This window comes from Dama dama, chromosome 20 (genome assembly GCF_033118175.1).
Source record: "Dama dama isolate Ldn47 chromosome 20, ASM3311817v1, whole genome shotgun sequence".
Classification (NCBI taxonomy): Eukaryota; Metazoa; Chordata; class Mammalia; order Artiodactyla; family Cervidae; genus Dama; species Dama dama.
Window position 1 is genome coordinate 2,173,490 of NC_083700.1, and position 15,945 is coordinate 2,189,434.

General features: G+C 41.8%; 1 protein-coding gene across 1 annotated transcript; it reads right to left on the reverse strand.

Annotated features, from left to right (window-relative positions):
• Positions 1–410: 410 nt before the first annotated feature.
• TADA1 (transcriptional adaptor 1) lies at positions 411–15,516 on the reverse strand. The gene is made up of 8 exons (XM_061120171.1): positions 15,377–15,516; positions 9,960–10,051; positions 9,645–9,710; positions 6,432–6,529; positions 4,755–4,964; positions 3,376–3,527; positions 1,183–1,345; positions 411–750 (listed from the first exon to the last, which is right to left on the reverse strand). The coding sequence occupies exons 1-8, from the start codon at positions 15,448–15,450 to the stop codon at positions 598–600; spliced, it is 1,008 nt and encodes a 335-aa protein (XP_060976154.1). The 5' UTR covers positions 15,451–15,516; the 3' UTR covers positions 411–597.
• Between the last annotated feature and the right edge of the window lie 429 nt (positions 15,517–15,945).

Sequence of the window (15,945 nt, forward strand, 5' to 3'; positions counted from 1 at the left end):
CTTATCGAACAGCATAGTATTTCTAAGTCTTATTTTCTATGACATTGTAATAGGCAACTGTATCTGTTAAAACTGGTCACCAAAAAAAAGTATACTAAACTGATGACTAACAAAGATAACCAACTTTTAACACTTTGTTAAAAGCAGTTTAAGAAAAAACAGTTCTTCAGGAGAAAAGCAGAGATTTTAGACTTGCCAGATACAGAATACATGATGTCTCTGAACAAACAGACATCCTCCTGATTGTGGAGACAAAGTTATAACAGCTACTTTGTTCTAGAATGTCACCTACCTCACATGAAGACCACAGGATACTAGGGCTCAGATGCCCAAACATCGCTATTCCAGGCACAGAACTTTCTCAGTGCCTAGTCCCATAATTGGGAACACACACACATACACAAGAGAGATATGGGTCATTATCAAAATCAGATTTATATTAATGGCGTCACAGTAGCAACACAAAATGTACTGTCTCATTTCCATAGGAAAGATTATATGTACACTATACACTTAAGTCTTGAAATGTGAATCCCCAAAACGTTCAATTCAATAATCAATGAGGTTGCTGAGGGTCCCACACCATCAAATCCTAATTCAGCAGAACAAAAGCCCCTCCTTGGCTGCCAAGCGCTGGCGATGGACTTTGTCTTGCTGCAGCTCTTCATGATCTGGATGCCAGAGTTTCATAATGATCCTTTCAATGTTGAGAGCATAAACGGTATGGGTAGGAATGACTTCCCTGTGTACCTGGGATAAAAACATCAGCATGTCTCCAATTATACTTCAGTACATAGAAAATGAAAGTAAGGTTTATATCAACAAAACACTCACACACAAGACACAAACCTGTTAAGTTTTGAGCCAAAACTTAACAAAACCCAAAACATAACAAAAAAACAAGGAAATAACAAGGCTCTGAAGGAGAAATAAGGGAACAAGGAGTTTTTTTTTCTCCTTTCACCGGAAAGGTGAGAAATGGGGGAGGCAAGTTAGGAAGGATTCCTGAGAGCAGGATTTGAAAATAAGGCTAGTATTAATAACAAACAATAACTTTAATAGCAATAAAAACTGAAAAACAAGTCAAGAAATGGGAAAGCTAGTGAATATTATCTTTGTAGACTTGAAGAAACTCTGAACCTATCCATAAATCTAGATAAACCTTAAGGTGCCAAGAGTTACCTGCAAAGCTTCAAAAAGGTCGTACATGTTCACTGGAGGCAGAGACGCAGGCAGTGTGTCCCCAGAACACGCCAGCAGGAGCGCGGCCTGCTGCTCAGCATCATCAGGGGGCGGGTGGGACGCTGGGTTCTGACCGGCGCAAGGAGCAGAGAAGGCTGGAGGGCTGAAAACGAAATGTGCCAGAAACAGTCCCAGTGAGAAAGAGGGAAACCACTGAACAACCAGGACAGGGACAGTCTGCTAGAAAACTTCTTATAATATATATCTCAAAATGAACCAGAAATCCAATTATTTTTCAGCCAGTGTATACATGAATAACCTACAATTTTCATTTTCAAAGGCAGCCCATCTCTGGGGTTTCAAATAAAATGCAGTGCAACTGCACTTGCCCTCCTCCCTCCACAAGTGTCAAAATATTTGTTAAGTCAGGATACAGAGTCAAAATTGTTCCCTGCCCTTAAGGAGCTTCTAGGTAGAAAAAAATAATAGACCCTAATTAAAGGAAAATGAAATTGCAGACTGACCTGGAGAGGAAACTAAGACAACAGGATCAAAAAATAACAAGCGAGGAAAGAAGATAAAGCACAAAAGAAGTGACAGGCAAAACTAGGGGGGTAGAGAAAACGCATCCAAATTTTGCCAAGTTCCCCAAATAGAACCCAGATATGACTGGGAAGACAAGCATGATTTTCGTATCATTATACAGTAGGAGATAAGCTCTGCCACTCTGGAGAACACACAGGTCAAACAGCGAGGACGGAACTCGGAGGAAAGCACAAGTGGGCTGTGAGCGTGGGTTTCGGCGCCAGCCAAAGGCAGCCCTGATGGAGAACAGGTGGCCAAGAACGAAGCAGGAGCCTTAGGGACAGGCTGGCAGGGAGAGAGGGCGGCCGGAGGCCTGGCAGGCTCAGACACTGCTCCAGCACTCACCCAACACAAGGGGCTGTTTCTCCCTCAAGACGAATGACTCGCAAAGGAGAACAAACAATCCACAACAGATACACGTGAATGAGGCTGAGAACATAAACCTTCACCTGTGGCCATCTGAAACAGTGAACCCAGTCTAAGCCGCTGCTCTTCAAACTGAGCCTCGTGAGTTGAGTCGAGGTCTGCAGAGCCACGAACCAAGCACAGTGCAGGCCCCCTGCGGCGTCAGCACCGTCTGCCGCGGCTCCCTGCCCGCTGTCCCGCCTCACACCCCACCAGGATCACGCCACCTGCCTTCCCTGCCAGCTACTTCTTCCCCATCACCACTCCAGCCAGCCTTCCCAATCACACTTTTTTCTACCTCTCTTCTCCCTGAAAAGAGACAACAAAAGGAAGGTAATCCAGGTCATCTCAGAGGGATGTTTCAGGACAGCATAGAGGTCCTGGGAGCCCACAGTAGAGTGCAGAGAGGTTCCAGAGATCGGAGCTGAAAGACCAGATCTGCACAAGAGGATGCCAAGAGCAACCGATGACACCCAGCCCAGGCCACCATCTTGAGCTCCAGCAACAAACGCCAGATAAGGACCTGGAGAAACACCCACCGCACCTCCTCCCACCATCAAGAAGCCCAACCTTGACCTAACAATCACAGGCCCCATTTCCGAGTGACACTGGCCCACTCCCACCACCAGGAGGTGCGGCCCCAGGAGTCCTCAAGATGCACCGCCCTGAGATAGTGGGGCTCACGTTAAACCACACGCCGCAGCCAAACTCTACAACTTCACTTCTGATCTACAGAGCACCAAAAGAATTCACCAGTTATGCAAGGAAGCAACTTGAGAAAATAAAACTACTGCTCTCAGACATACCCTAGACTCACAGAAACTCAACAACCAATTATTTAACGGTGGTCTATTACATAAGAGTAGCGTAACCAGCGGAGAAGGCAATGGCACCCCACTCCAGTACTCTTGCCTGGAGAATCCCATGGACGGGGGAGCCTGGTGGGCTGCAGTCCATGGGGTCACACGAGTCGGACACGACTGAGCGACTTCACTTTCACTTTTCACTTTCATGCACTGGAGGAGGAAATGGCAACCCACTCCAGTGTTCTTGCCTGGAGAATCCCAGGGATGGCAGACCCTGGTGGGCTGCCGTCTATGGGGTCGCACAGAATCAGACACGACTGAAGCGACTTAGCAGCAGCAGCAGCAGCGTAACCAACTAGAAAGGATGGATGCAAAAATCACAAGAAACTTCATATACCTTTCTATTAAGCTGTTATAAGCTACTACACTATTCTTCAGGTATGGCTGTGGAGTCACATTACTACCAAAGGCATATTTAAAATGACCATCACGTAATCGGTAAGCTTTCCTTCTTGACACAACTGATGTCAGTATATCTTTAAGGTGATTCTGTAAAAACAAGAAAAAAAAATGAAAAATAGCATGAACTCCTCTTAAAAGCAAACCATAAAACTCCCATTGACCAAACAATGTTTATTGGGACTGAGTGAATGGAGATGTGAGAAAGGCAAGCAAGTGCTGAAGCCAAACAAATGCTCCCTAAAAAGCCACAGGCCACACCAGAGTGGGCGGGTCTAGGAGGGAGTGAAGGGAGAGTCAGTTCTACTTTTATCCAGTTCTACTTAAGACAAGCTTGCTCTTCGGAAATTTATTAAAATCTTTGTACCTCTAAATTGGCTCCTCTCTCTCAAAAATTATTTTCAGATAGCTTTAAATGTAAGTACAAAAACAAGTAATTTTTTAAAGTAGCAAACTACCTTGAGGCTTGTTTGAAAATGGAACAAAATGTTTTAAGATCAGGAATATGTTGGTTATAGTGCCCAATCTACTAAAAGCCTTGCATATATAGAACCCTGGCTCTCTCAAAAGCCACATAAGAGACAGATATATACAGGAAATAAATAGATATTAAGTATTTAACATCTCTTCACCTTTGTGAAGCCTAAGAGAGGGTTAGAGACTGTCTGTGAGAACAGACTAGTCCCAGACTACCACTATTGACAGCAGAGCCAGGGGGCACGGCATTCCAACTATACCAATAAGACCATCTCATGTCAGGACACCATGGTACCCTTTGTAACTTAAAACTTCATGAGATAGCTATTATAATCTGAGGCACAGGCTAGGAAAGAGAGGCCCAGAGAATCCAAAGGGAAGACCCAACGTCACCTGTCAGTACCTGTGTAGACCCCAGTGGAAGTTTTGTCTAGTAACTGAATGAGTAAAATTAATGAATGGAAGAGTGTGCTGAGACAATCCCACGGTTCAGACACCACACCTAGTAATGCTCTCCAAATGCTGTACCACAGCAAAATCAAGTGATTTTAATCTTTAGGATTCTCAATCTCAATTTTTTGCTTAAAAACTCTCCCCGTGTTGACAAGTTAAACATCAAAAGTGTTATGCCACCAGTAACGTTTCTGAAAAGCTTAGTCTGTTAACTGAAGGCAACTGTTTGGATTGTGATGTTTCTCCCCTCAAGAGGAAACAATTTCAGCAAGGCAATTCTGAAATCAGAGTTACATTTTAGTTCTTTTCTTGCAGTACTAACTCTGAATAACACACACAAGCCCCACATTCAATCTATAGGAGTGTTTTTGACACCAGCAAACCAACCTCCACCGCGTAGACCACAGCTGAGACAGCCTCCTCGGTGACATTGTCCAGCCCGTGTTCGTAAGCAGTCACTATCATTCTCCCTTCAAGCTGACCCCGAGTAGGAAGCATCATTGTGTGGGAACAAAGTTTCAAGTCATCGTCATCCTGGGGATCCTTTGCCACAAACTGCTGGGCTCCTGAGAGGGGATTTTGAGGCTGGAATCTATGCTATAGGTAAGAAAACTTTTCACAATTATTCATTACATGACAAGTAATAAGACACAAACAAAAGTAACCAATGAATTGGACCTGAGATCCTACAAATTAATGCCATCAAAACTAAACCACAAGAGTTTAAAAAAAAGTAACTCATGCACAAACAATCACAGATTCACAACCATTACATATTAATAATGAAGACATGAGTTTAGGGGAATAGTAGTAGTATGCACAGTAGTTTATTCTATTTAATTAATTCCTTAGTAATCACAGAATATATGGCTCTGTGCTAAAAATAACGAATGGGGAGAAAGAGAAGATATAAAACTACTTTCAAACAAGTCAAAACATTTTAAGTACACTTGTAAGTAAGCAGATTCTAAAAGCAGAAATATACAGTGAATGTTTCAGAAAATTGGTAATTTCTGTTACCAACATAACAGATCTAATAACAAATATTCCAAGATAATGTAGGGTAGTATAACTCTTCAGTTACATTATATTCCACTAACAATTCTCAACACAGAATCTTTTTAAGACAGTCATTAGTTTTTTAAAAAATAGCCTTTCCCAATCTTTTCCACTTATATAACCCCAGCCTTGCTCTGGGAGATACTGATAGCACATTTATATTCTCCACCATTAGTAGGAGATATGCCCCTGTAGCTTTAGCTTAAGTCCAGCTCACTAGATTTTGTAGCAAATATGGCTTGTCCTATTTGAAGTCTGTATTATAAAAGCAACTTGCTTTTCCATTTTTCAAGTATAAAACTGTTTTATATCAAACATGCTTTTTTAAAGCAAGTACGCCTCTCGAGATGCTGATGCCCTCCAGATCGAATATTATTGATATAAAACATAGAGCAAAAATTAGAAGTCAATACATGCTTGCTGATGTTAATCAGTAAAGTACCCAATCAAATCTATAAAAGGGATACTTTTGGGAAACTTTGTTCCCTGGATATAAACCTGAAAAAGCAAGTTATTCTAAAATGTTTACAAATTTCATAGTCCGATGCCTTCAAGACTTCTCTGAGGATCCCCAGAAGGCTCAAGGTTTACCAGGGCATCACGAAGGTCCTGCTGGAGGCCTCTAGACCTCCTGGACCCTTGGAACAGAAGTCTTCAATCTGAGTAACATTATTCATTCCCAAAGATATTTTAGAGGGAAAAGGACACAGGTATAGTTCTTGAAATCACTGAAAAATCATTATATACTAATGAAAACATATTAATAATTATGCAATAACAAACTAGAAGTATAAAAATTCAGACACTTTGGTAAAGAGGGTTTCAAAGATTGAGTCCCAATTTCAAATTCAATAACATCTTTTCCTCCCCAAATAACATCTTTTTCTCTTCACCTTTTTTCAACTTTCCTACCAGAATTGTAATATTCATTAAAAAACTAAAGCCAGTTCCATCACAACAGTTCTTAAATCAGTCATTACCAAGATCTACTGAAGAACCACCTACATCAAATTTCTGACGAACAGAAGAAAGCTTTTTCTTTCCCTTTGGTTTTCCAGGTTTGGCTGCAGAACCCCCTGTCCAGGGTAAAGACCCAGCACCCTCTATGAGACAGAAAAATAACAATCATAAGAAAAAAGAACGACAACTGATAACTGTTAAGTTTGTTTTCACTTTGGGTTAAAGAAGTATGAGATGCTCAAATGATGGAAATAAACAATAAATGCTTAAATTCAGATCTCTTTCTGCTTCTCTAAACAAAACTTCAAATTCTCTCAAATCACTTTTTTTTTCCTAGTTGTAACCAAAATTGTTCTTTAAGGAAGACAAATTTGTTTTTCACGTTTTTAATTGTCTATGGGGTGCTTGTTTGCTTAATAGTAGCAGTAATATTATAAAAGCAGGACAGAATTTTCTAGTTCAAGATAGCAAACTGAGCACATGTATGTGTCTCCTCTCTCTTTCAAGATCCTACTAAAAACAACAGTAGAAAAAAGTAAATGGCACATCCACAACAGAGATTAAAAGGAAAATGAGTGGCAGACCAAGATGAGATCTCACCAAATTCCAAGGATAGGCTAAAAAGGAGCCAACTTACAAAGTGGACACATGGGAGCTATGACCTAAGCTAGGCAAGCCTGGCAAATAGGTGGAACTCAGTTAACCGAACCAGTAGACATCCATAAAGAATCGGAATTTGTCGGTGAGTCCAGTGGAAAGCAGGAGGGACAGTACGGCTAAAAACAAGATTAATGGAGTATCTATATTGAAAAGTCATCTATACAAATGCCTTCCCTCACGTCCAGGACTGAGCTCAGTACAACACAAAAAAGATGGGTCCCCTGATCAAAAGTTAAGAATTTCAAAGACAACCGGAGCACAGCAGTAAATCAATGCAGGCCCTTCCGAGTCCATGCAGCCAGACCCGCCCGCTCACTCCTGTGCGTACTGAGGTGCATGTGACAGGCGAAAGGAAAGGGGAATGGAGAACCCTTCTCTAGTCAAAATAAAACAAGATGTCCTGGCTTTACTAAGGTAGCTGGTATGGGTGCTGGCACCCTCGAGCACAGCCCCACTCTAACAGCTGTTAGACAGGCCTCCTGTCACTCTAAAGGGCAACCTCCAGGCAGTTTTATGCTTCATTCTTAAATACAAATTAACAGACATTTGATAGTAACCTGTAACATGGTAAGAAAGACCAAGCTAAACAAACAAAAAAACCAAAGTTACACATACACTTGAAAAAAATATCTCAAAGAATACTTTTAAGAAAAAAGACAATGCACATAAAGTGTCTAGGACCCAGCTGTTAGTAGTCAACAAATAACATTATTAAAACCATCTTTCTTGACTGGCTTAGAGAAATAGTAAGCAATTTGACCACAATTATCAACACACAAAAAAATTATACTTCTATATTATACTTTTAGTAGAAATCGTCTCCAACAAATATTTTAAGGAAAGATATTTTGGATGTTTGATGGAGAAATAATCTCTTAAATTCCAATGTATCTTCATTTATTTTTAAACAACCAACAACAAACATTCAAGAGTATCAAAGGCTTTAATTAAAATCAGCCACCTATACTAGTATCACTTCATATTCTATTGGCATTTATTTTTAAGAGAAATTTTACATGTTCTTTCACCTGCTTTTTTTAATATCCATGTGTGGTAGATATTACTGTCTCATGGAAGCTAACAACATTCAATAATTAAATACATCACCTAATATAAGCTAGTGACAAAACTTAAACTTGAACCCAAGTCTCCTAACTCCTATCAACCAAAGTTTTTAATTCCAGTCGTCCCACTGAATCTTTTGGGTGTCTGGCACTTCAGAATATATCTACCTAAAAAGTAAGATCCGTCCTCACAAAATGTTCGCTTTTCTGATCAAATTAAATTTTAAACAGTAGAGTGGATTATCTTTATGATCTAAGAGGCAAAAGTCCACTTCTATTTAAATTAAACATCAGACACAGTGGAGAATGTGCAGCAAGGGGTATGGTGAGGGGTGGAGAGCAGCCCCCCTGCTCTAACACCAACCTCCATAAATAAACACTCTTTACCACTCTTCCCACCAACAGTAACTTCTCTTGAGTGTGAAGAACAGGCCTTTAGGATATCTTATCTGAATTCTTGATCTTACAACAGAGATTGGCAGAGGGAGATGATACAAAATACTAGCCATTTCTAGATAAAAGGCGTTTCCCTGGTGGCTCAGATGGTAAAGTGCCTGTCTGCAATGCAGGAGACCTGGGTTCGATCCCCGGGTGGGGGGAACCCTGGAGAAGGAAATGGCAGCCACTCTAGCAGTCTTGTCTGGAAAATCCCACGGACGGAGGAGCCCGGTAGGCTACTACTATCCATGGGGTCGCAAGGGGTCAGACACGACAGAGTGACTCCACTTTCCCTAGACAAACATGGGCTTTTAATAAATGACCATTAGAATCACCACAGGCCCTTTAAAAGAAACAACAAAAACCAACAGTACCTGAAAATACAAGAGCCCATGGATAAGCTTTACCATGAGGAAAATTTCTAACGTATTTATTTGGTTTTGACTAACTGATTAAAATAAGATTGAAAGAGGTGACTTGTACCACTTAAACCTCCAAAAAACTAGGGGCAAAAAATCATTCTGTCTATACTCATTTTCTTAGGTTGAAGTGACAGACTTCATGCACTTCATGACACACTTCCATGCACTTCCTTCCCTACTTCGCTGCTATTCTCTACCTTTGTTCTCCACGATAGTTTGCCAAACACAGGCTGAAGCACTTAACCTTCCAGGTGCTAATATCTCATTGAATTAAGAATAGGAAAATCCAAGTTCTCAACATATGCTGTGGTTTCTCCTCCGCCTGGTTCATCCTCCATACATCTCTGGTAAACCTCTTCTAACCACCAAATTGCCCTCTCTTCACTCTCCTCAGCTTCTTCCTCCTGACTAACTACTCGCCTCCTCACCTCTGGTTTACTTAAGTAACTGAAACCCAGTAAAGCCCAAAAGTCAATAGAAGGACAGTGAAATTACCTGCTTTAAAAAGGTCCTATAAAAGAATCAACACTTTATAATAAAATGTGTCTTCTAAGCAGTTCAAAGAACATTTCATTTGCAAACACGTCTGTTAAAGGCAGCCAGAGCCTAGTAATAAGCCCAGAGTTTGTGGCTTTGCTGACTGACATCCCTAGAGGTTATTTCCACTCCCTTACCTGGTGTAGACACCAAAATCTGACAACGCGTGAGAATAGCCAGGAGGAAATCGTTGTGAGAATGGACTGAAAAAGGGAAGATTGTCACAAGTCAAGTACACAATATTTACAACATAAGGAACCCACTGTTTTAGTCTAGTTTTTAAAGACTTTGGATATCCCCTACTCTGCCATTCTTTACATTTACTTTTAAATATCCACATTATTTAAATGACCTTACATACTACGAAAACCAAAAAAAAAAAAATTTAACTTAATTTATTGCAGATCTGGGAAAACTTCGGAACCATAAAATAACTCCCCAGATTATTTTACCATTATCCTGTGTGAGAAGTCTATGAGCTTCAAGGTCAAACTCTTCTTTGCTGATCTTCTGCTTGAACCACAACTTTAAGTTAGCCCAGTATCTGCAGAGGCAGAAGCAATATTAAGAACCTCAGGTTTTGCTTCTTCCCCAAGTTCACCTTATCTCCCTCAACTCCCAGGGAAAGAAGGAAATTCTGCATTCCTTAATGTTATGGACTGAGTTGTGTTTCCCCCCAAATTCATATGTTGAATCCCTAACCCCTAGTACCACAGAACGTGACAGGGCCTTCAAAGAGGTAATTATGTAACCTGCTTATTTAACTTATATGCAGAGTATTATCATGAGAAATGCTGGACTGGATGAAGCAGAAGCTGGAATCAAAATTACCAGGAGAAATATCAATAACCTCAGATATGCAGATGACACCACCCTTATGGCGGAAAGTGAAGAAGAACTAAAAGAGCCTCTTGATGAAAGAGAAAGAGAAGACTGAAAAACTTGGCTTAAAGCTCAACATTCAAAAAACTAAGATCATGCCATCCAGTCCCATCACTTCATGGCAAACAGATAGGGAAACATTGGAAACAGTGACAGATTTTATTTTTGGGCGCTCCGAAATCACTGCAGATAGTGCCTGCAGCCATGAAATTAAAAGACGCTTGCTCCTTGGTAGAAAAGCTATGACCAACCTAGACAGCATATTAAAAAGAAGAGACATTACTTTGTCAACAAAGGTCCGTCTAGTCAAGGCCATGGTTTTTCCAGTGGTCATGTATGGATGTGAGAGTTGGACTATAAACAAAGCTGAGCACCGAAGAATTGATGCTTGTGAACAGTGGTGTTGGAGAAGACTCTTGAGAGTCCCTTGGACTGCAAGGAGATCCAACCAGTCCATCCTAAAGGAGATCAGTCCTGGGTGCTCATTGGAAGGACTGATGTTGAAGCTGAAACTCCAATACTTTAGCCACCTGATGCAAAGAGCTGACTTACTGGAAAAGACTGTGATGCTGGGAAAGATTGAAGGCAGGAGGAGAAGGGGACGACAGAGGATGAGATGGTTGGATGGCATCACCAACTCAATGGACATGAGTTTGAGTAAGCTCTGGGAGTTGGTGATGGGACAGGGAAGCCTGGCGTGCTGCAGTCCATGGGGTCGCAAAGAGTCAGACATGACGGAGCGACTGAACTGAACTGAACTGGAGGCATCAGGGTAGGCCCTAACCCAATGAGACTGGTGTCCTTATAAGAAGGGATTAGGATACAGACAAGAGACAGCAGGCAACAGCCAATGGGAGAGGCCTCAGAAAACAACAACCCTGCTCACACCCTGATGTCAGACTTCTAGACTCTGGAATGGTGAGAATATAAATCAGTTGTTTAAGCTACTGAGGAGTCAGAATACCATCAGAAGAGGAAAGTCCTCCCTAAAAGGGACTGAGCGGTAGTCACAGAGTCTGACCTATAAGTCAACCAGCTAAAAACCACAGCTATACCTTTCCTTCCTCGCGGCTGCCTTTCTAAAGGACCTACTCCCCAGAAAAATACACTTAAAATTATTTTAAATATTATTAAAGTTGTCAAATATTGCATATTTGAAAGCTGCTGAGAGTAGATCTTAACAACTTACTGCCCAAAGACGTATCAATAAGTCTTTTGTTAACCTGAATATTACTGACCAGAGTGTTTCAATATTCACTTACATAACAAATTGATGGTCATGGGTGTTAGTTTCTACAAAATCCCCCAGTCAATAATGTATTAAAAGTTCTCATCACAAGAAAAAAATAATGTTTTAACTATGTATGATGAGAGACATGAACTAGACTTCTTGTGGTGCCACACTGAAATATATACACAAATCTTGAAGCATTAATATTGTACCCCTGAGACTAACGAAAAGTTGTCTGTCATTTATACCTCAATTTTGAGAAAGCTTTATATTTTAAAGTTTGTTGTGTTTTACAGATTAAGGAGTGTACATTAATATGGACTCTGGGTGACCTTTTCCCTCAACTGAACTCAAATTTTACTCCATCTGGTTGAACGGGCTTCTAAAATAACTTGCCACAAAGAAAAATACCTAAGCATAAGAGAAACTTAGTGGTTTTTTAAAAGTGAAAAACAACCACTAATCATAAAAATTACTAGTTGACTGGTAGAAAAAAAGGATCCAATCTTTTATACCTTAACAACATTATTAAAAATAGGAGTAAAATACTTGATTTTTCACATCCACACCCCTTGTTTTAATGCTTAAGCAAGCTACTCCTCATTCATGAAGCAGGACTGATTAATTACTTAGTACATGTTTTACAGTAACTTTCAATTCTCGATTAGCTACTTTGTAATGCTCATTTGAGTTTCTAACAACAAAACAGAGTCCTAAACAAGACAGTTTAATGCTCTCACTGCCATTATACCCATGGCAGTTTCTCCTGCTGTCCTATACACAGATCAGCTTAAGTTTGGCTAACTATATATATGAAATTGTTTGAGTTTCTGTACTCCCCACCCCAACCCCGCCGGGGAAAATTCGTAACTTTAATGGAGACTTAAAGTTTCCCAAGACCCATTTCATTCAACAGCAAAACAAGTTTAGTTCTAGAACCTGGCACAACATTTCACCTGAGTCAAATTCATTAATCAATAATACCTTCCCAACAGCAAACACTTAGATGATTCCCCTGCCTTTTTAAAGACAAGAACAATTTAAAAGTGAAATAAAGTACCACAGAAAAGCAAAAAAGTCTTTTCCTATCCCATACAACAAAAGAGGAGAGTACCATGAGAAAAACTTCACTGTTTAAAAACCCTGTGTTCCCATTTTCAAGAAAGGATAGCTTCAAATACTTCATACTTGAAGTGAAGACAAGACTCTGCCAACCTGATGCTATCTATCTTTTCAAACTTTATAGCCCAAATAGCCAGCACTGGCTATCAAGTTGAAGACTCACTTCCCAATCCTGGTCCCTGTATTAACTCGTTGTATAGCCATGGACAACTGATTGTTTTCCTTAAAAATAAGAAAAACAAAGTAAGCCAGCCTCTATGCAGGTGAGGATAATGGGTGTTGAGTATAAATGAGTCAGACTAGGAAGCACTGCAGATACCTGGGGAAAATTAAATAACATATGGCTAAATCATCCCAAAAACTAAGCACTCATTTGAACCCGACACTCTACTGAGTACTATACAAAGTGAGTAAGCTAGCAAAGCTCATGTCTTTCCAGAAGCTGACATGCGCAGACAGCCTGGCATAAAGGACATGAGGACAACAGCACCAACTAGGAACTCATGCATGAGGTCCTTACATACCTGACGTATCTTATCCATGAACAAGAACCGCATTCAAACGGTCAGGCTGTACAAACCAAGAAAAACTACTCAAGCAGGATATGTGAGAAAATATGGTAGGACAGACTGCTCAACCAAGAAGCACTTTTTAAGGAGCAGAGGGGAAAAAAGACCATGGAAAACATAAATAGAGAACAACACTGTACCACTAACTCTTCCTTGCACAAAGGTATATTTTGATTGCATTCTTAATGGAGATTCAGCTACAGATGCACCAAATTTAGCTTTGGCATCTGTATTTGACAAAACATCTGATAGCCAGCATTGACCTTTAAAGACCAAAATAGGAAACACTAACTTCAACATTTCTGGTGACCTGTGTGAGAAGGGTGGGATCACAGAGGGCATCACTGCATCTAATCAGTCAATTATACACACAAGCCAAGTTTACTGCAGCATGAAAACATTCACTTTCAAATATTTGTAGGCATCATAAATATAAGAGTGACAAGTCTATCGTGCTTAAAAAGTGTAAATTTTAGCAGCCAGTATTACAAAAATAAGCTACAGTAATTAATGATGGTAAAGGCTGTCAATTTTACTCATTAAAATAATTAAGAATTTTTAATTAAGTAAGCAAGGAAGGAGAAAGTCAACATGCATATTAAACTACAACTTCAGGTAAAAATATTCTATCTTTGGGAGTCAATTAATGTTTATAAAAAATTAAATAATTACGCCCAAAATAACAGATTATTAAATTTTAATTCTGGTGTTTCTAGTTTGATTTATTACTGTTCCTAATACTAAAATAATCTTTAAAAATTATATTTTGTTTTTAATTATTCCATTTAGTCCATCAGTGTTCCAAGAAGTCTTACATGGGAATTCTGTATATCTTGGTAAGACACAAAGTAGACTGCCACATCAAAATTTCACAAGAAGGAAAAACCAAAACTCATGTATGACATCCAAGTTAAGTAACTTCAATTCAGTTATAATAAAAAAATAAAAAGATGAGAAGGAGAGAGAGTGGAGAAAAAGAAAGTATCCCCCAAACAGCTTGCACCTCTAGAAACATTTCAAAGTGAGTGTCTACTGAGTACTGCAAAACGTATAGAATATCACAAAAATCATCTAGCAGCAATAACACAGGCATTATAATCTTAAACGTTTAAAATTTGCTTCTAATATTTTAGAAAAATAAACATGTAATCATACTGTGTTGAAAATTTCCAAATTTGTCCTTGTACTTCGCAGGGCTCCTTCTGTGTCTCTGGCTTTGTCTGAGTTACTGATTTTACACTCAGCCATTTCGGCGATTCTGACCCGATTATGTACTCGATCCCCTGCCATAACCTGGGTGGAAAGTCTGTCTGGGAGCTTCTGGGATCCTTTGCAACCCCCCAGTAAGGTTTCAGAGCGAGAAATCAGACACGAGGGCCCCAATACTGCCACGACTTTTGAAGAGTTAAGATCTCTGTCCTCTCATCTATGAAACGGGAGAGATAACTGTACCTACCTCACATCTCTGTTGCGAGGATTAGATGAGATAGGACATCTAGGGCGCTTAAGAGGTGTTCAATGAATGTTCGCTACTGCTATCTTCACTGTAACTGCAGCAGTGTTCAGTGACTGTTTCACCGGAGGGTCTGTCTGCCTTCCGAAACTGCTTTCCATGTCTTACCCACAGCTCCTGCACCACACCTGAGCTCGATAAGCCTCCGCTTCCACGAAGCCCTCCGGGAGCGGGCCACCTAGAGACGCGCCGGCTCGGGCTAGGCCGCTGCTCAGCCACGCGCGTCCCGCGCCCCGCGCCCTGGCCGCACCCGCCCAACAGGCCCTTGGGCGTGAAGGCGTGGAGTGCGCCTAGCTCGCCCCACCCAGGACAGAGCCTCGGGGGAAGGCGCCCGCCCGGGTCCCGAGCAAACCGGGGAGGGCGGCCCCTCCAGCCGGGTGAGTCGGGGCTGCCCGCCGGCGCCCGCCGGAAAAACCCACAGCCCCACAGCCCACGACGCGAGAGGCGCACAGGCCCAGCGGCCGCGCGGACTCACGCCACGGCGGGTGGGCAGCCAGAGGCCGGGGGAGCGCCCGCGCAGAGACGCGGAGGCTGCGTCTGGGGAGTTCTTACTGTTTCACGTTGTCCCCCAGGGCCTCGCTCAAGTTCTTCTTCGCCGCCTCCAGCTCGCTCACAAAGGTCGCCATTGCTCCCCACGTATCAGCCCGACCTCAGACGTCTGGGCCACAGCGACCGGCAACCGAAAACACAACTCCACGCAGGCTTCGGCTCCGGCGACGCGGTCTCCTCCCGTCTGCCCCGCCCCCAGGAGCGCGGAAGAGCGGTGTTTGGTTTCCAGCTCCGCGCGCCTGCCCGGAGAGAAGGTGCTGAGCCGAGCCCGGCGTTTCCGCGGCCTCCGGCCCCCGCCCCTCGCGTCACAAGCCCCGCCTGCCTCGCGCTCCACCGTCCCGCCGCCGCCCGGCTGCAGCGGCGCCTGCCGGGCTGGCGCCCGCCGGGCCTCTCGCTCTTACCGCTGCTCAGATATCTAATTCGGTCTTTTTACCTGGATGAGTATCTCCTCCCTCCAAGTCTAAAAGTAAATGATGTTGATTTTATTCTCTGTCGTTGCCTTATCTTTTTGCCGACCACTCATTTCATTGACTTGTTAATTTTCTGTCTTCTCCAACTAACGTGAAAGTTCG

What these genes read in the sequence shown, in the direction of transcription:
- TADA1 (XM_061120171.1), bottom strand. Translation starts at nt 15,450, where the DNA reads ATGGCGACCTTTGTGAGCGAGCTGGAGGCGGCGAAGAAGAACTTGAGC. An exon ending in ACTTCTCACACAGGATAATG is followed by an intron (nt 9,711 to 9,959) that starts GTAAAATAATCT and finishes TCCCTTTTTCAG; the next exon opens with TCCATTCTCACAACGATTTC. An exon ending in CTGTTCGTCAGAAATTTGAT is followed by an intron (nt 4,965 to 6,431) that starts GTAGGTGGTTCT and finishes TCTTACCTATAG; the next exon opens with CATAGATTCCAGCCTCAAAA.